The sequence below is a fragment of the Balaenoptera ricei genome, chromosome 1 (genome assembly GCF_028023285.1).
Source record: "Balaenoptera ricei isolate mBalRic1 chromosome 1, mBalRic1.hap2, whole genome shotgun sequence".
Taxonomy (NCBI): domain Eukaryota; kingdom Metazoa; phylum Chordata; class Mammalia; order Artiodactyla; family Balaenopteridae; genus Balaenoptera; species Balaenoptera ricei.
Genome location: NC_082639.1, coordinates 26,469,881 through 26,490,994, shown reverse-complemented (window position 1 = coordinate 26,490,994; position 21,114 = coordinate 26,469,881). Strand labels below are relative to the sequence as shown.

At 47.8% G+C, this 21,114-nt stretch overlaps 1 protein-coding gene across 3 annotated transcripts in view; it reads left to right on the top strand.

The window, feature by feature from the left end:
* PHC2 (polyhomeotic homolog 2) overlaps positions 1–21,114 on the top strand; it is a 106,647-nt gene that overhangs the window by 39,396 nt on the left and 46,137 nt on the right. For 2 of the 3 annotated variants that reach the window (XM_059918575.1, XM_059918566.1), the window contains exons 2-5: positions 12,955–13,161; positions 15,800–15,958; positions 17,319–17,396; positions 17,845–18,009. In XM_059918575.1, coding sequence (XP_059774558.1) covers positions 13,009–13,161; positions 15,800–15,958; positions 17,319–17,396; positions 17,845–18,009 — 555 coding nt within the window. In that variant the 5' untranslated portion in view covers positions 12,955–13,008. Of the gene's footprint in view, positions 1–9,484; positions 9,500–12,954; positions 13,162–15,799; positions 15,959–17,318; positions 17,397–17,844; positions 18,010–21,114 lie in introns of those variants that run through there. The other variant, XM_059918585.1, reaches the window with a different exon arrangement.

Here is a 21,114-nt window from a genome sequence, read left to right as displayed (position 1 = left end):
CCTTACAATTTCCACTCTGCAGTCCTATTCTAGCTATCAAAATTAGCTACCTAAGTTTTATAAATATGAGGAATAAAGTAGGGTAAACGTATACTTGACTGGAAAGAGTAGAAGATTGAGGGGGACCTACCCCATTTAGATAGTTTTCTTCTACAAACAGTAGTGAGATGGTTTAGAAATACAAGAAGCTAAAAGCCAGCAGATATGCCAAGAGAAGAAAAGCAAACGCATGGGTATAAAATGAGATAGAACATAACATTCCAAGTACAATAGGAAACAAAAGACTGGTGGTGACAGTAGATCACAGGCTGACCACAGACATGCCTTATGTGTGTGCTAGAGAGGAATGTTAATAGCAATTAGAGGCTATTATTTGGGACAAAAGAGGGAAAGGAGGCCCGGAGCTGGGCTGGCAGGGTGGGTCGGTTCTGGGGTTGTGGGGGGACTGTGCAATTGCTTTGTGATCCCAAAGCTGTGAAACAGCTGCCAGGACAAGTTGCTGGGGCAGAGAAGCACAGCAAGAGAAAGCCTCTTAGGAATGGCCAAGTCCTTTAAATGGTGGGCTGGGCTGAAGCAGCGAGGGCCTAAGGAGGGGACCATCCCAAAGAAGATGGGAAGAGAGGAGTGGAGGAAGGGGGCTAAAATCTCAAGTTGTACACCTGTTTACAATGTAATGTAGGCTTAGTACTAGTCCAGACACCTTGCAAACTGACAAACCAATCACTGCATGAAAAGTAGCTCCAAGAACAGTGTTTATTGATCACTTATTCTCTGGATTTCTGAAGCACTCTTACCGCACAGAGCTTGGAGCTGTGTGAGGCACTTAAGCTGGAAATAGCAGACGCTAATAAGCTTCTAGTCTCTCGCTTTCCCCCTTCCTTCACAGCACACGTGTGCATGAGTGCATATGCGTGAACATGCCCCTCTCATACACACACCACGCACACCATGGTTAAGTCTACCTGGTTACCACTTCTTCCAGTTTCACCTGTAGGTGGGGTGGGGTTTTTCTTCCTTCCCCCCCCCCCTTTTCTTAGGAAGGAAATTCCTAAAGTTTGAGAATGGGGCTTTTTGGACTCTGGGGAAGAACTTATAATCAAGCCTGGAATAAGAGTATGTTCAATAATTGTAAAGGATTAAAAGCCCAAATTTTCGAGCGTTTTCCCTTCTCCACGTTCAAGGTACCTCCCATATTTACAGTTCGGACTTGAGTTCTATTCTCAGACTGTTCTGGTTTATGCCACTTAATAGCTTTGTGATCTTGGGCAAGTCACTTGACCACTCAGCATCTGCTTCCTCAGCAGTAATTACTACTCCAAAACAATGCCAGAAAGAGTAAGCAGGCAGGGGGAGGCTAATAATTATTAAATGCCTCTTCTGTGCCATTCACTGTGCTAGGTGCTTTGCTTGCATTTTATTATTTGCTTTTCCCAATAACTCTTGAAAATCTGTATCATTAGCACTGTTTACAGATGAGGAAACTGAGGCTTGTGGATGTTAAGTAACCTGTCTAAGGTTTCCTAGCTAGAGCAGAGGCAAGAATCAAAGCAGCTTTCTCTGAATATGGAACTCGTCCTTTTTTCTTCTAAATCGAGCTGCCTCCCGAGCCTGTGCCTGGCACATAGTGGGCTTTCGGGAAAGGTAGTTTTCCTTCATCCCTACTCCCCAAAGGACTGTGGGGCAGTTGTTTTTGTTTTGTATTACTTTTCAATTAGATTGTGCAAATGATTTTGTAAACACCGCCAGCAGGGCCAGGCTTATATCTAAGTAAGATAATATATCTGAAAATAGGAACAGGAAAGACCTACAAATGTTAAACACGCCCCAGTTATCACTCCAGGTGTGCAAGCCCTGGAAGAGTTACAGTTGACAGGCCCACCGTGGACTGACCCCCTGCTTGAGGTAACGCCTGTGAGACAGTCTATCAGGAAGGCAATAGGAGCCAAATTAAACTGGTGAGAACTCACTGGCCCAGAGAGGCCTAGACTGGAGTGAGCACAAGTTATTCTGCCTCTTGTGTGTGGACTTGCAACCCTGGTTTCAGATCCTGCACCCGCCATTTGCAAGCTGCATGGCCTCACATAAGTTATTGGACCTCTCTGAACCACAGTTTTCTTGTGGGAAAAATGAAGACATAATCCCTGTGTCATAGGTTTGTTGTGAGGAATAAATGAAATCATGCATATCAAGCTCCTGTCCCTGAGCAAGTATCCCCAAAATGGCAAGAATTATTGGTTACCAGCACCAGGCCTAAAGCCACTGGCCTCCTAGTGGATAAAAGATCATTCACATACAGACCAAGAGTCTTCGTGACAGGAGGTACCACTTCTATCCCAGGGAACCTATCTTTCTATAATCTATCAAAGCCCCATTTCCTAATCTCCTCATAGGGGATGTAAAAGGAAACTCTAAAGGAGGAAGTCTACACTCTTGGAATAAGCTCTGGGGGGAGCGTGCTCAGGTGGCAGCACCCCAGTATAGCCCCCGCTTCTCCAAGGTACTCTTGACCCTGGTGTTCACAGAGTGAGCTAACTTCTTAACCTCAAGTGCTACAAAGAGTCAAGAGATACCTGTAGAACCACTGGGTAGGTCTGAGGTATATCCAGTTTGGAGGGTAGGACAAGAAGAAGAGAAAAAAAGGCTGGTGAAGACTTTATAGATAAATTTCCATGCCCTTGAACAATTACCTTGAAAGCCTGGCTGTTTCCCACGATCCCTGTCCTGGCTTAGTTATGCTTGTCAAGAAGTAGCAGTGGCAGAAAGACTAGCCTGCCATGGTTTAACCCAGCATCGGTCCAGTTCAAGGTTGAGATGGAGTAGCAGAAAATGGCATGCTCTGGAAATGGGGGAGGGAGGTGTGCATGTGTGCTCTGTGGAGAAACTTAGTACGGAGAGGCTTTTTATAGAGGTCTTTTTATAGCCTTGACTCCTGAGATTTCTCTCTATAAATCCCAGGAACGCAGAGCTCTACTAAAACTAAACGAGGAAGAATTGACTAAAACCATAGCATGAGGAATTTACTTTGTCACCAGACATACGAAAGAAGGTTTTTCTAAGTTTGAGGTTATTGATGGAAATTAAAGTGTCTTCCTCTCAAGAAATAGTCTTCTTTTACCCTACCCCAACCTACTCTCTCTCTGTGCCATAATCTAGGTGGCTTCAAACAACAGAAATGCACTGTCCCATAGTTCTGGAGATTAGAAGTCCAATATCAAGGTCTTAATCCAGGTCAGTAGGGCCATGCTCCCTCTGACATACTTCCTTGTCTCTTCCCAGCTTCTGGTGGCCCTGGGTATCCCTTGGCTTATGAAAACATAACTCCAATCTCTGCCTCCATCTTCACATGGCTGTTTTCTCCTTGTGTATGTCTGCCTCTTCACATTGCATTCTTTTATAAGGACACCAGTCAGATTGGATTAGGGGCCTACCCTATGCCAGTATGACCTCATCTTAACTAATTACATCTACAATGACCCTGTTTCCAAATGAGGCCACATTCTGACATATTGGGGGTTAGGAACTGAACATCTTTTTGAGGGCACACAGTTCAGCCCATAACAGGCAATATTTGAAGTGAGAGAAAAAAGGACATGGATACAGTATATGATGGCTAGCTGGGAAATTAAAGAGATGGATGTCCTAACGTTAGGCACCAACTTAACATAATGATTGGATCCAAGTTTGTCTTCTGGGAAACCAGTAGAATAGCATCCCTCTTTAAACCCTGGAGTTAAGACTGAAGAACCTTTAATAATGTCAATAATAATAATAATTAATAATATCATGACAACAGCAGCTAACATTTTTTAAGTGTCTACTAAGTGCCCGTTACAGTTCTAACTGCTGTCTATGTATTAACCTATCTAATACTCCAAATAACCCTACAAGGTGGTGTTGTTGTCCCAGTTTTACAAGTAAGGAGACTGAAGCCTAGAGCGGCTTTCTAATTTGCTCAGAGTCAAACTGGGAAGCTGAAGGTTGAGCCCAGGCAGGCTGGCTCTAGAGCACACGTTCTTGCTCAATATAGAGATGGGCTGTCTTTAAATCTTATGTTCCTAAAGAGCCTTCTGGAAAAGTGCCCTTTAAAAAAGAGGCAAACATTTAAACAGGTAAAACAGACCATGGTTTTTTATGAAGAGACTTTTGAGCGTGACTGTGACCGATGATAAAAATAACTTATGGGGTCCTCACTATTTAACATGCTTAAAGTGATCATTTTCCAAATCCCAAATCAGGCTCGCAGCCTTGCCATTCATCACATGCTTACTGTTTGCTAAGTATGGGCCTCAGTGCTTTAACAGACATCGCATTTAACCAGCCCATGAGGGAAATGGGGTCTCATTTCACTGCTGAAGAAATTGAGGCCCAAAAGATGACTTAACTTGCTCAAGGACACACGGCTAATGTGTGGCCTGGTTAGAATTTGAAGCCAGGTCTTTCTAACACCAAAGCCCATGCTGTTAGCCAACTTGCTGCAGGTACACGGTCAGCCATGTGGGTGTGGACAGATCAGGGGCCCTGGAAACTACAGCCCACAGGCCAAACCCAGCCCAGCTCCCTTTTTGTAACTAGTATTGTGTTGGAACACAGCCCCACTCCACTTAGGACTTGTCTGTGGCTGCTTTTGCCCAGCAGAGTTGCGTGGTCACGGCAGAGCGTAAAATATTTGCTCTCAGGCCCGTTACAGAAGTGCCAGTCCCTGCCATAGACGATGCAGGCTGTACGGCTGCCCCGTCTTAGAACAGTGAGACTAAAGTGCCTCCACCGCAAAACACTCAGCGTTTACATAACGTGGCATTAACTGTATGTTCCGTCCACAAGAGATCAAATCCTTCTTGTTCCTCTTTACATTCTTCAGCCAACCAGCACCAGCTTGTTATGGAAACACTTGCTAAATTACAAAGAAAACAATGAGCTTTCAGAAAAAGTTTGTTCATTTAAATTTATGAGGTTCTGCCCTTAACCAGGTAACTGTGGTTAACGTCACCAATGATAGACCTATCGATAACATGTATCCCTTGAGATGAGGCGCTGGGAAGGACACGACATCACTTCTGTGGTATTTTTGCCCAAAAAAGGCTAACCTCGTTCTAATCATGAGAAAAAAAAAAAAAAAATACACCAAACAAACTCAAATTGAGGGGCAGTCTAGAGAATAATTGACCAGTACTCGTCAAAAATGTCAATGGCATGAAAGACAGGACAAGACTAAACTGGCACAGATTGGAGGAGACTAAGGAGGCATGACAACCAAATGCTATGTGATATCCTGGACCAGAAGAAGGACCAAATAAGGTCTGTAATTTGTTTAATAATAGTGTATCTATGTGACATTCCTGGTTTTAATCATTATACTGTGGTTCATAAGAGTATATAGGAACTCCTGGCTATTTTCACAACTTTTCTGTAAGTCTAAAATTATTTCAAAGTACAAAGTAAAATAAATAAATGCATCCCAGGGCTTTCTTAAATATTTTTTAAATTTATTTCTTGGGTTCTGTTTCACGATGAAATTGTTCGATTTTGATGGCTAGGACTGTGTGGTCAGTTTTAACTTCTCATCCTTCATTTCTGCTTTGTGAGCCCTCATTTATTTGCTTGGGTTTCTAGAGACACTAAAGGAGACAACATGCAGAGGACTGGGGAGAGAGAGGGAACTTTCTGCAGTGGTTTGAGCTGAATCCATTTGGACTGCTTCCAATGTATCAGTAACCTCAGACAGCTGCCAGAGGCATAATCAGATCAGTGCAAATCAGGACACTTAGGTTGATTCAGTAACTAAAGAGGCATAAGGAGGCCTCCCCTCAGGCCCCTGAGTCTAGAGAGCCTGAACACTTTGCTAATACTGACTTATTCCTGGACAGAGAAGCAGCCAGAGGAGAGGCAGAGCCATAGCAAAGAACAGCATCGCCTGCCTCTTCAAACTCTGTCCCCCGAGCCATTGCAGGGGTGATAACAGCAGCAGCCTCTGTTGGCGGGGGGGGGGGGGGGGGGGGGGGGACTAGACCTCTCATCGCCTGTCGGTCTCCGCTTCCATAAGAGAAGCCCACCCCACTCTGCCCCAGGGCTTTAAGCTCCATTTGGAGGGCTCCGTTTTCAGTTTCTTTCCCCTCTACTTCCCTGGAACCTCTGTCACAGCTGTAATCCGCAGCAAATGGATTTCCCTGACCCTCAGGACAAAGGCCTAGTGTTCTCCAGACTTGGTGGCTCCTGGGAGGGCAGGACCATCAGCACTTCTCCAGCTGCCGGTCTCAGGCCCTCTGGGCAGCAGAGGCCTGTAATCAGATCCCTGTCTGGAGCTGGTTACAGTCAGCACATCACTCAAAGTGGTCCCTCGCGGTTGGGAGGGGAAAACTGACTAAAGTACGTACGAATCGCAGCCTTCCGAGCTCCGGCTCGCACAAAACCACACAGTGAGTTGGAACCCAGAGAAAAACAGACTCTCAGTTCTAGACGTTATAGCCATTAATCAGATTTGGCTTGGGTTCATAGTGGGAGTCCACAGGGATGGGTGGCCTTGGGGGGAGAAGTAAGGAACTAGTTAGAAGGAGGAATAAGGGTAGGAATTAACAGGAAATTCAATAGGGGTGTGTAAAATGCTTAAAGCCTAGCGAGTTTAAGTGTTCAGATTTTCTAACGTGGGGCCCCAGTTCGGGGTGCTAGGAGACTCCACATGTGCCTCGGTGGCCCTCACTGAGCCTTCAGAGCTTTGAGCCCACAGAGCAGAGCTTTGAGGCAGAAGGCCTTGAAAGCTTGGGTTCAAAGAGGGGAACTATAGTAGAAAAAGTTTGAAAGCTGCTGTATTGTTCCACGCTTCCTAATTAATTCTGTTTCTTTGCAACACAAGTTCCCTTCCACCAGGAGACCAGTGAGAAAGTGACATATGGCAGGACCCTAGCTTCAGATTTCCCCTTAGGGCAAACTCCAGCCCTCTGGTTGAGCAAATCCCCACCATGAGTCCAGCCGGTTTTCTGGGGGTGCCTCCGTGTTCATGCTGCTGCAGGACAGTCAGCGGAGCCCTATCTCCTTGAATGACTCACTTCCCCAAAAACTAGGGTTCTTTTGCATAGGAAAAACAAGGGAGATTGTGGTAATGTTCGGTTTCTTAAATTGAATGGTGGGTACACTTGTGTATTATCCTTTGTATATTATATATAGAGAGAGGTTATTTTGTAAGTATACAATATTTAATAGACATTAATTAATAATTAGGGATTAAATTCAGCAATCGCAATTCCTTAACTCCTCTGAAAATCTAGTATGCTCCAATATAGACTTTGGCCAATGTCACTGAAATAATTGCTCAAGGTGAGATCATGGGTGAGGTCTCAGAGGGTGTAGTGTGGGAAGAGCTCTGGCTTTGGCATCAGACTTGGTTTTGCATCCTAGTTCTGTGATGATCTTAGATAAGTTACTTTGATAAGTTCTTCATTGACAAAATTGGCATAATACCTACCCCATAAGGGAGGTCATGTGTATATATAAAGCACTTACTATAGTGCTTGACACATAATAGGTGCTCAATAAATAATATTATTAGTGTAGATACCATTGATGAAAGGTACTGAAATTAAATCACCAGCGCTATATGTTTTAAAGTAGTTGGCAAGAATTCTGAAGATGAGGTAGAAATTAAGCAGAGCTTTCCAGTGAGAGGTAGGATGGAGTACAGTGTGTTTCAAGCAATTTTGTTCAACAAACATTTATGGAATGAAACACTAGGTATATACGGGAAAACAGGATACGATCCCTATTCTCCAGGAGTTCAGAGTCTACTGGGGAAGACAGACACATAAGTAAATCACTTTCTTGTGATGACAAGTGCTAGGAGAGAGGTAAGCACTAAGTGTCTTGGGGTAAGTCAACCAACTGGATGGCTTTAAGAAAGAAATTAGGACCCAGTGTGAAGCAAGAGAAGTGTTAGAGGACGCTGCATTCGGTGAAGGTTTCACGGAAGAGACACAAGTTGTTCTGATGATCTAAGGAGCTGGTTAAGTGAAAAATGGAAGGCAGGCATTTCAGGGGAAGGGAACAACATGAGTAAAACCACAGAGGTAGGAAATAGCCAGTTTGGTGGTTCCTCAAAAAGCTAAACATTGAACTCCCATATGGTCCAGCACTTCCACTCTTAAGTATATACCCAAAAGAACTGAAAGCAAGGACTCAAACAGATACTTATATACCAATGCTCATGGTAGTATTATTCACAATGGCCAGAATATGGAAACAACCCAAGTGTGCATCAGCAGATGAATGGATAAACAAAGTGTGATATATACATACAATGGAACATTATTCAGCCATAAAGAGGAATGAAATTCTGATACATGCTACAACATGGATGAACCTTGAAAACATTATGATAAATGAAATAAGCCAGACACAAAAGGACAAATATTACACGATTCCACTTATATGAGATTTCTAGCATAGACATTCATGGAGACAGAAAGTAGATGAGAATTTACCAGGGGCTGGGCAGGGGGGGAGAGAGGAATGGGGAGTTATTGCTGAATGATGACAGAGTTTCTCTTTGGGGTGGTGAAAATTCTGGAAATAGATAGTGGTAATGGTTTCACAACATTATGAATGGGCAAGTTTTATGTTATATATGTTTTACCAGGATAAAAAAGTTAAGAAATAATGAAGGTGTACCTCTACCTCACACCATATACAATAATTAATTCAAAATGGATCAAAGACCTACATGTAAAAATTAAAACTATAAAACTCTTTGAGAAGAACCTAGGTGTAAACCTTCAAAACATTGGATTAGGCAATGGCCTCTTAGATATGACAGCAACCATAAAGAAAAAGTTAAATTGGACTTCATCAAAATTAAAGAGCAGAGGAGGTAATCATGAGCACGTGGGTGTGTGGTCTCTGGGAGAAAAAAAGCAGATCTACCAAACCAGAGCAGTGAACTCACATTGTAGAATATAAGGTTAGAAAAGTGGGATGAAGCTAAGAGATTAATCCTAACCCACATATACCACCCCCAAATAGGTATTCTTATTACCCAGTTTTGCAGACTAGGAAACTAAAACTAAGAGAGGTAAACTGCATTGCCCAAGGCCATACAACCAGTCACAGTAGAGCTAGCATTCCCAGAGCTAGGATTGCCTGACTCCTAAGTCCATGCTCGGTCTCCTTCAGCACTTTGCCTCTCCTGGGAAGATTGAGAGACCAGAGAATGGGCAGAGGGAAGGGCTGGCCATCTGTTCCCCTACAGCAGTAACTACCCAGCGGAAGTGTCAATCTCGGCACTCACAAAGCCTAGAGTAACCTCCTCCACTTTCCCTCTGTCACATCGCACTCGCTCCTCAACACACCGCTCTTCTGAACGCCAGCAGGTGTGGTCTCATCGCTCATTTGGCATAGGGTCAGCAATATTCTTTGTATCTTTAAATTTGTACTTCGTGCCCAGTCCTTACCAACTAAGAAACAAGAGTCCAGAGTTAAGGAAGAGGCTTCAAAGGATTCATGAACCTCTACAATTGTAAGTACATTTTTTTACACATCTGTGCATTTTTTCCCGGGCAAGAGGCCTTAGGTTTTACCATTTCTAATATGCCTTCAAAAGTTATGAACCCGAAAAGGAAGATCCATGTCATCTCCCTCTTTTCAATTCCCAGTACTTAGCAAACATACCCCACATGCGGTAGATGTTCAGATTGCGGGAAAACTAGGAGCGTGTTTATTCGGGAACGTTCTAGAAGTGGTTGACAAGGAGTGGAAGGTGGGACTGGGCAGCTTTATGCTGTGAAAGCAGAGAAAGCGTGGGTTCAGGTAGCTCAAATGTTACTTTTCCTTTGAAGTGGTCCCTAGTCTCTTAGGCAGAGTCTGTCCTTCCCTCCTGTGTGCTTTGCAGGAGAGACTGAGAGGGAGCCAGAGAGAGAGAGTGCGTGTGCACTGGAGAGACAGCTGTAGCCATCAAAAGTGGGAGCTGGAACCGAGAGAACCGGCCAGCCAGTGAGAAGGGGAGGGGAGGGAGCATGCGCTGTCCGGAGAGTAAGGGCATGTGCATGGGAATGAAAGAGAGGACGTGCCTCATCAGGCCTGGGGGAGTGAGATGGCCAGGCAGGGGGACCACGAGAGAGAGGAGGGAGCTGGAGCCAGGGAATGGGGCCCAGAGTGAGCCGGCTGCAGCTGGGAGAGGGTCTGGGAGAGAGAAAAGAGGGCAGGAGTGGGGAGAGAGCTCATCTGAGTAACCAGAGCAGCCCTCCAGGGTCAATGGAATGAGGGCTAGAGGGCGGGGGTGGGGGGGGATATGCACGTGTCCAAGAGAATCAGACAGAGAGGTGAGTGTGAGCACACAGGAGGGTGGGGAAAGGGAGGGCGGGCGTGAGCACAGGGGTGAGAGAGGGTAGGGCTGAGGAGGCAGCGGCAAGAATGGGAAAACCAGGGGCTGGGGCAGAAATTAACAAGACAGAAGAGGGGGAAAGCGGAAGAGGGGGTGCAGAAGCCAAGAACGAGGTGATGAAGAGAGGAGGGAAAGGCATGCTTGTTAGCAGAAGGAAGGGGGCAGGCGGGCAAGAGACCTCAGGAAACATATTTTGTCCCCACGTTACTAAGGTCAGTCTGTCTGTCTGTCTGTCTGTCTCTCTCTCTCTTTCTCTCTCTCAGGGAGCAGTTGCTGTCTTGCCTGTGCAGTTTTTCCATAAACAAATGCCATACTTTCTTTAGAATGTTGTCTTGTTTTATTTCTCATCAAGGATTGAGTATACACTGTGCCCAAGATCTGCCCTAGCTGCTGCAAAAGAAAAAAAAACAGAGCTGAGGCTTGATCATCCAGGATGTAGACTGCCCTCTCCTTAATTTGCTGTGGCTTCTGCCTTGTTTTATTTTATTTGTTTATGGTTATAAGGATTAATACTTGCGTTGAGATTTCCTAGGGTGGGATGCAAAGCAAGAACTGAAACCCAATTCTGATTGACAGTTTGGGAAAGGGAGGTGGGGCATTGAACTAAGAAGAGACTTTGGGATTCTGTGGGATATTCCAAGTTTGAATATAACTCCCATTTACTGATTTGTTGCTTGGTGAGCCTCAAAATTCCAACGGAGCCTCATCTCGACAACTAGGTTGTCAGTTTCTGCAAGATCAGAATTATACCTTCTACTGCTTTCTATCCAGCCAATGCTTCCTTCCATGGAGCATAAGATAAGGTAGATTCAAACTGAGCAGGGCACAGGAAATACTTGTAGACTTTGCTGTTTCTTCAACCTGCACCACCATCATCATCATAAGCATCCTTAACGAGTGAGTAGCCAAAATGAGGCCCAGAGCTGAGTGCAGTTCAGGACAAAGCGAATTCATGGAGGATGGCCTTGCCCTGTGGCAGTCAAAGCAGACATATAAAAATTAGGGGAAATCACTGCTTAAGGACCCAGGTCATGAGCGCTGTTTGCTTTGCCTTGGAAGCCATAGGCCTCTGAACTTCAACTTGCTGCCTGCCCACTGGGAGTAACCTGGACTTCCTCACCCCTAACATTCCTGTCTTTGAACCTTCATCTACACTTTTTGCAGCCCATGGTAAAAACCCACCCAGGCTGAGGAAGGCATCCTGAGGAATGCTGACAACCTCCAAACGGAGCGCATTGGGAAGAAGATGGCAGGACGTTAAGGACTATTTTAGTTCTTTGCACTAATGTTCTCAATACTGTGAAAAAATCATATTATTTTCTTCATTTATTAAGTTGGTATAATCTTCTGCAAGCAGAGAACTGAATGTCTATGATGGGATGACAAAGAAGTGTTGTTTTTAGGTGTAAGAAGGAATGGGTAGAAGGAAAAGCATATATACATAGATAGATAGATAGATAGATAGATAGATAGATAGATAGATATAGATAGATATATAAATTAGGATTTTAGGAATAGCATGAAAGAAGAAAAAGAGAGGAACTTGACCTAGGACATGGGCATGACCTTCCCACCACTCCTTCCTTCTCTCCCAGCCCTTTTCCACTCCTTGCCTCAAGGGGATGCACAGCTTCCGGTTCTGAGTCCCAATCATAGGCTGGTCCCTGAAGGAATTTCTGGCACTTCTACCCTTAGTGACTGGGATAGAAGTTCCAGGAGGCTCTGCCAGTTCCACCTTGGAAGAGGATTGATCTACTGGAACCGGACAGTGGGAAACAGGCTGGGGACAGTTTTCATAACCACAACAACAGCCAATGCATAAGGAACACTCAATATATGCTTGACACCCCACTAAACGCTTTGTATTGTTAATTTACTTTATCCTCCCAACAATCCATGCACTCTTGTGTCTGCCAGATTAAGACAGAAGGTTAGAGAAGTGTGACTTGCCAAGGTTTCCCAGCTGGTAAGTGGCAGAGCCAGGACTCAAACCTAAGTCCTTCTGACTCCAAAACCTGTGATTTTCACCAAATTGCTCAACGTGGTGCCCTGCTCAGCGTTAGATCAGAGAGCACTCAGTGAGTACTTCAGGAAGGAAACAGACTCCAAACATACTCGAAGCTCTTCTGGTTGGAAAACAAAACAAAATAAACACTGCAGTTTATTTTATTGCCTCTTTCTCTCATTCTGTTCTCTCTAGATTTTGGATCCCACTTCTTTCAAGAACGGCCTATATAAATATGGACAAATAATAATTTCTTTGATGTCCAGTTTCTCTACCCCAGTGATGAAAAGTTTGATGGTGTGAGGAATAGTCCCTAAGATCATTGCTAGGAAGCCCATCATCAGGGATCCTCCTTGGCTGTTTTTCATCTCCTCTAGCAGAATAACAGTCGTAAAATTTAGATTCAGGCTGACCTGATTTCACACCTCGCCTAGTGAGCCAAGCCTAGACCTGTCCTGATGGCAGGGGTGGCTCAAGACCTCAGTTCAGAAGTAGTCCCACACAGGCTGGTAGAGAGCGGATGCCTATGTGTGTATTCTCTAGAACGCGTTTGTTAAGCATTTCCCTTCTGCTTCTTCCCTCCCAGCACCTGCCTGCTCATCTGCCACCTGAGCACCCTGACTGTGCCCTCCCGTAGGCCATGGAGAACGAGCTGCCAGGCCCCCATACGTCTAGCAGCGCGAGTGTCGCCAGCAGTACCAGCGGCGTCAGTAGCAGCAGTGGTGGCAGTGGCCGCCCCACGGGGCCCCAGATTTCTGTGTACAGTGGCATTCCTGACCGGCAGACTGTGCAGGTAAAACGCCACCTGATTAATCATCTCAGGGCTAGCCAGGAGGACGTGTTGGCATGGTCTGGTAGGACAGCCGGGGTGCTAAATCTAGAATGGGCATAAGGGCGTATGTCAGTGGGTAAATAATTGTGCATCATTAGAGGAGTAGTGATACTAGATGGATTCAATCAGGGAAGGTTGGGGAGAGTGGGAATACTTAGCAGATCCGAAAATTCCTTTCTTATCTGGTGACTCAGATCCCACAGTGCCGTTTGGGGAGGATAAACATGTGAAATCATTAAGGACACACAGGTGAAAACAGCAAAGAGAAAAAATGACTAGAATCTGCTCAGCCACAACCTAGATCCCCTACCTAAGTGACCACTGCCTTGTACCAAATCTAAGTTTCTTACATATGGAGGACCAAAATAGAACCCCAAACAATCCTTTGTCTTTACAGCTTTTTGCCTGCTTCCCCAAAGCAGCGGTTTGCAAAGTGTCATCTATGAGGCCTTCCGGGTGACTACACACTCTTCCAAAATGCAGTCATGACCATGTTTTGCCATCTGCCATATGCCCCGCACTGTCTGAAGCATTTTGCTTATTTATCTTCTTCTCCAGCTGTGAGGATGGTTATTATTAGGCACAATTCTGTAATTGAGAAAACTGAGGCTCAGAGAAGGTAGTGACTTATCCAGGGTCACCAGGTAAAGACAAAAATCTGAACCTGAGTCCCCCCAAACCTGTGTTCTTATTCACTACGATGTCTGACTGAGGCTCCTGGATAAACTAGGCAGAAAAGAGAGACCACAGCCGAGAAGCGTTTATTCTAATAGCTTTGCTATTGCAGTTCGGATGTACTAGATGAGTGAGCACATCCTGCTCTGGCCCTAGGCCCGGATTAGGGGATGGAGGAGAAGCCACAGCAGATGGTGAGAGAGCCTGAAAAGCCTAGTTAAAGGAGACCCCATCAGTGACTCTGGAGTCTTCCCTCGCCCAGCTCTCTCTGCCTCACACTTAATAAAACCATGCTTCCATCCTTGCCACCTCCCCCAGCCTCCTCCTCTGGCCCCTCTGCACATGAGTATTTTAGCACCAATTTCTAGCAACTGATGTTAGGATGTGCCCTCCTGCCCCGCACCACAGTTCTAGGCAAAAGGGATTTGAGGTTTCTGCTCTGGCAAATGTAGTGACCCAAAGTTGTGTTCCGCACCCAAGCAGAACCATTGGGGTGCCTCCTATTTCTGTTCCTTGATATCCTCTAGTGAGAAAAAGTCCATCTCTACTACTTCTGTCTGGATGCTTGGGGGTGCTTTTAGGGGTCTAAGGAAAATAAAGAGGCCTAGATAAAGGGAATAAGAAGAAAGAATTCCAGGGAGAACAAGAAATAAAAAGAACTGAGCTCATGTAAACCAGGACCCTCGGAGGGGAAAGTACACTGAAAGAAGTGGGTGGAGGAGTTGGGATGGGGGGTATCTGGGGAGACCCCAGAGCCCATGGAGAATCTGTGGTATCAGCCTGTTTTTACAGAACCCCAAATCTGAGCCCAGAGGTGGTTTTGTCCGAGAGCCGCCAGCCCCTAGAAGTCACGTTAAGCTGGAGAGAGCTAGACTAGAGGCTCACTTGCCTGGGGCAGAACCCAGGGCAGGAGCAGCCCTGGAGCCAGGGCAGAAGAGCCAAGGGTGGGAAGTGGGCCAGAGCCTAGCGAGGGCCCATGTAGGGCACCCCATGAGAAGACAGCAGGAGGGTGACCAGGTGAGAAGGGAGGAGAAATGTACGGGGCTAAGGAGAAGAAGGTAGAGGGTCTCAGGGCTGGAGGAAAGGCATTTGCTTTTCCTTGCTCCTGGGGGTGGAGGAGAGGCTTTGAGGGATGGGAGGGTGGGAGGGGATCAAAGAGCAGCCTTTTGTCGTTTCCCAGAGACTGTGGCTCAGCCAGTCCCATCGGGAAAGAGGGAATAGCAGTAAGGCCAGGGAATGGGAGATGGTGGCTCAGAAGAGAGAGTGACAGAGAAAAGGAGGGAAAGAGTAAAAGAGGAAGGCGGCGTCCCTGTAGCTGCAGCGTCCCTGCCGTGCAAGGCCAGGGGGACCGTCTCCTGAGGGACCGAAAGGACGTCCCAAGCAGCTGGGGGCAGCCCCTGCCGGAAGGGTGTTGCCCTTGAGCAGGTTTTAATTTGGCTGGCTGTGTGTTCAAAGCTAGAATAGGCCCCGCTGCGGACTTGTCTCTTTCTTCCCACCCCTGTCCTCCTCCCGGCCTTGTTGAACTTCGGTTCCCTCTGTCATCATCATCCCCGCGGTCCAGTTAGACTCATCTGAGGCTGCAGATCGGCGGGGAAGGGGGTACCTAACAAGCCTGGCGTGGGACCCAGTGTCACCGGAGGCTTGAAGGACTCCCGTCTCCTGAGCTCCCACTGCCCCGAGGGTTGGTGGTAGCGGCGTGTGTAGCCCATATCGGGGAGGAGCAGGGAGCACGTGTGCTGAGGAGAGCCGCTAGATAGGCAAGGCAGGAACGTGTGGAGCTTTGCACACAGTCGTCTCCCCGGCTCCCTGGCGAGTGGGGATCGCAGGCCTGGTCCTTATCCGAGCAGCTGGGGAGAGAGGGGGTTGAGCAGGCTTGGCTGCAGCGCGGGCTCTTCCCCCGCCACCCCCGCCCCGCCCTCCGCAGGTGATCCAGCAAGCCCTGCACCGGCAGCCCAGCACGGCGGCCCAGTACCTGCAGCAGATGTACGCGGCCCAGCAGCAGCACCTCATGCTGCAGACGGCGGCCCTACAGCAGCAGCACCTCAGCAGCGCCCAGCTCCAGAGCCTCGCGGCCGTGCAGCAGGTAAGACGACGTCGCAGGAGCGCCGCAGATGCCCCCGAAGGAAGGGGCAGGAAAAGCAAGCACTGCACGCGTGTGCCCATGCGTCCTCACAGAACCACTGCAAAGTGGGTGTGATCATCACCCCGAGTCCTCTGACAGACGAGGAGAGAGGTTCTGAGAGGCTAAGCACCTCGCCCGAGGCCACACAGCTCTCAAGCGGGGCGGCTGGACCTCTCCGCCCGCCTCGCCCGAGGAGGGACTGGCGGGGACCTGCCTCCCTGCCTCACCACACTGCAGCGAGGGGGCCGAGGGTGCGAGGAGGTGTCCACAGGAGAAGGCCATTGCCCATTCCGCTTGCCTGTCTGCCCTCCGTGGCCGAGAAGAGCCCAGTCACGCATTCGACAGAATCTTTATGCACCTGCTGCATGCCAGGGTTCATGTCGGGCACCGAGCACGCGTGGACCCTGCCCTCTTGCAGCCTGTAGTGGGGAGACAGCAAGTAGTCAGAAACACAAATAGACGAGGAGACAAAGTAGCTCACTACCAGAGTGCTGATAAGCTCTGCAGAAGAGAAGAGCAGCCTGCTGTGGCTGAGTAACAAGGAGGCCTGCCTTACGCTGGGTGCAGCTGCTGGGGAGGGGGGAGCCTCAGCTGCTGGGGAGGGGGGAGCCTCAGCTGCCGGGGAGGGGGGAGCCTCAGCTGCCGGGGAGGGGGGAGCCTCAGCTGCCGGGGAGGGGGGAGCCTCAGCTGCCGGGGAGGGGGGAGCCTCAGCTGCCGGGAAGGGGGGAGCCTCAGCTGCCGGGGAGGGGGGGAGCCTCAGCTGCCGGGGAGGGGGGAGCCTCAGTTGCCGGGGAGGGGGGAGCCGCAGCTGCCGGGGAGCGGGGAGCCTCAGCTGGTGGGGAGCGGGGGGCCTCAGCTGGTGGGGAGGGGGGAGCCTGTCTGCTGGAGGAACAGTGAAGCTGACACTGCGGGCTGAGAAGAAGCTGGCCACGGGGAGGACACAGGCTGGACATTCCAGACAGTACGTGCCCGGTGCTCCACGTGGGGGCCGGTGAGCCGGGTATGATAGAGTGGGTACGGTGGGGCGGGAGCTGAAGAGAGCTGGAAACGTTGGTAACAGTCAGAGCTGACGGTTCAGGCGCTTATACGTAAATGCTCCGCTTCGTGTAATCCTTTCAGCAATCCTACAAGGTAGGTACTGTGGTTATCCCCACCTTATACAAGAGGAAACTGAGGCACTTGCTTGAGGTCACGTGGATGAGCCAGAATAAGGGTTTGACTCTGCACCACTGCCCTATAGTGCACCCTGCGGCAGGTGAGAGCCGGGGGGCATGACTGGAGGAGGTCTGGGCCTCTAGTGATGAGAATTCTCCTTTCCTAGGCAAGCCTGGTGGCCAGCAGACAAGGGAGCACCTCAGGCAGCAGTGTGTCTGCACAGACCCCCGCGCAGTCCTCCTCGGTGAGTAGGATGGGGAGCAGCTGGCAGAGCCCACAGCTCCAGGACCGGCTCCTTCCTCTTTGCCCAAAGTTCTCTTGGGCTTCCAGACCCAACTGTGGTGAACCCTTAGCCGTGCAGAACCATGGCTGGAACCTGTTACTCTTGCCAGAAAGAACAAGTGCATGCCGCTTTCTAACTTCTTTTAATAATTCCCCGTCCTCTTTCCAATGTCAAGGCCCTCTGTTCATAGCTCAGTCCTCTCCCCATCGGATCCTCCCTGCAGCTCTGCACGTAGGCCAGAGATGCAGCAGTGCTGGGGGAAGATCCAGGGCCCACAGATCAGAGCTGGTCCTAAAGAAGGCTGAATCCACCAAGGGACAGAAGAGGCAGAGAGAAAGAGATGGATGAAGGGGTGCAGAGTTAACCCACAGAACCTCCTGTTTCCTACTTCGCGTGTCTCTCTCCTCAGATCAATCTGGCAGCCTCCCCAGCAGCAGCCCAGCTCATCAACCGGGCTCAGAGTGTCAACTCAGCAGCAGCCTCAGGCATCGCCCAGCAGGCTGTGCTCTTGGGCAACACGTCTTCCCCAGCCCTGACTGCAAGCCAAGCACAGATGTATCTGCGGGCACAGATGGTGAGTCCCCAGCCCGGGCCACGGCTCAGGTGGGCCGGGAGGACGGAGGCAGAGAAGTTGGGAGCTGGGCAGTTAGAGAAGCATGGGGATTAGAGAAGGGTGGGGAAGAAGCACTAGGGGGACAGTTGGCAGGAAAGAAGGGGTGGCATCAAGAAGGCGGCCTGGAAGGCTGAGCGGGAGCTTTGGTACAAGCTCCACGACTCAAGGAAAGGTGGGGTTCCAGGCCGAAATAAAGTTACCCATGATGCCTCCTTTCCCTCCCCTCCTAGAGTGAAACAGAACTATCCTCTTCTTATCAGAAACCACTCCCTAAAATCAATTAGGGTAGAGAATGCAGGGATCTGTGCCCAGGTGGTGTGTACACTCAGACACATAAGATAAGCAAGCGCACAAACATCCAAGTACCCTACAGAAGTGGGGTCTTACCCCACTGGGACAGTGTTTGCAGGGACTGGCCACCAGTAGTTCAGGGTCAAAAGTGTGTTCCAGCCCAGGTGGTGAAGGTGGCAGCCAGCTCCAGGACATGCGGCTGCTCCACTGCCTTCCCAGCTGGGCCCCCATTCCCATCAGGGTCACCCTGTCAACCATTCATCAGGCGGGCTTGCTTGGGCCGAATGGACTCAGGACGGCATCAGTCCTGGACACGCATACCTAGAGTCCCCCCTTTACACCTGTCCCTAAGGTGCAAAGGCCCATAGGAAACTGAGAGGTTCCTAAGATTTAGCAGAATTTCCCATCTGAAAGCAGCAGCATTCGCCCTAGGAGGCAGGAACATCTAGCTCTACGCGGGGCTCAGATCATTGTGAGGCCAGCCTCCCAGCCCCCATTCTGAAGAGTTCTCCCTCCAGCTCCTCGACACACTATCCTAAAGACTGTACAGTCCCACCCCTCCCTCGGCTCCTACAGCCAGGACTTGACACTGGGAGCTTTTCTGGGTCCTGCTCCGGCACTTCCGTTCTTGACTCTGAGCTCATTGAGGTGCAGCTCCCCTCCCGGGGAACAGCCCGTTAGACACACGTGTGGACTAGACTTCCACTTCTCCAGGGGGCCGGGCAGCCCATGTGACACCGCCCAAACCTGCTCTGTCTTCAGTTTACCCTGACCCTTGTCCTACTTAACTGCCCCCACTGGAGCCCTGCAGCCTGGCCATGTCCCTGCCCAAAGTGGGGTACTCGCGCTCAGAGGAGCAGACACGCTGTCAGACGCCGCATGTCCCCTCGGACACTGAGCTAGACTCGCAGGGGCGGGGGTGTCACGCAGAGAGAGACCCTCAGTCCCAGCGCTCCACGGAAGGAGATGCAGACACGAGTACGGCTCCGGGAGCTCTGGTTCCTCTACCGCTGTTGTCTCTGCACACGCACGTACACACACACACACACACATAAATACACACACACACACACACACATAAATACACACACACACACAAACACATAAATACACACACACACAAACACATAAATACACACACACACACACATAAATACACACACACACACACAAACACATAAATACACACACACACACAAACACATAAATACACACACACACAAACACATAAATACACACACACACAAACACATAAATACACACACACACACACACATACACACACACACACACATAAATACACACACACACAAACACATAAATACACACACACACACACACATAAATACACACACACACACACAAACACATAAATACACACACACACAAACACATAAATACACACACACACACAAACACATAAATACACACACACACAAACACATAAATACACACACACACACATAAATACACACACACACATAAATACACACACACACACACAAACACATAAATACACACACACACAAACACATAAATACACACACACACACAAACACATAAATACACACACACACACAAACACATAAATACACACACACACACACATAAATACACACACACACACACACATAAATACACACACACACACACAAACACATAAATACACACACACACACAAACACATAAATACACACACACACACACAAACACATAAATACACACACACACACAAACACATAAATACACACACACACACAAACACATAAATACACACACACACACACACATAAATACACACACACACACACATAAATACACACACACACACACAAACACATAAATACACACACACACACAAACACATAAATACACACACACACACAAACACATAAATACACACACACACACAAACACATAAATACACACACACACACACAAACACATAAATACACACACACACACACACATAAATACACACACACACACACATAAATACACACACACACACACAAACACATAAATACACACACACACACAAACACATAAATACACACACACACACAAACACATAAATACACACACACACACACAAACACATAAATACACACACACACACACACATAAATACACACACACACACACATAAATACACACACACACACACAAACACATAAATACACACACACACACAAACACATAAATACACACACACACACAAACACATAAATACACACACACACACATAAATACACACACAAACACATAAATACACACACACACACACAAACACATAAATACACACACACACACATAAATACACACACACACATAAATACACACACACACACACAAACACATAAATACACACACACACAAACACATAAATACACACACACACACAAACACATAAATACACACACACACACAAACACATAAATACACACACACACACACATAAATACACACACACACACACACATAAATACACACACACACACACAAACACATAAATACACACACACACACAAACACATAAATACACACACACACACACAAACACATAAATACACACACACACACAAACACATAAATACACACACACACACAAACACATAAATACACACACACACACACACATAAATACACACACACACACACATAAATACACACACACACACACAAACACATAAATACACACACACACACAAACACATAAATACACACACACACACAAACACATAAATACACACACACACACAAACACATAAATAC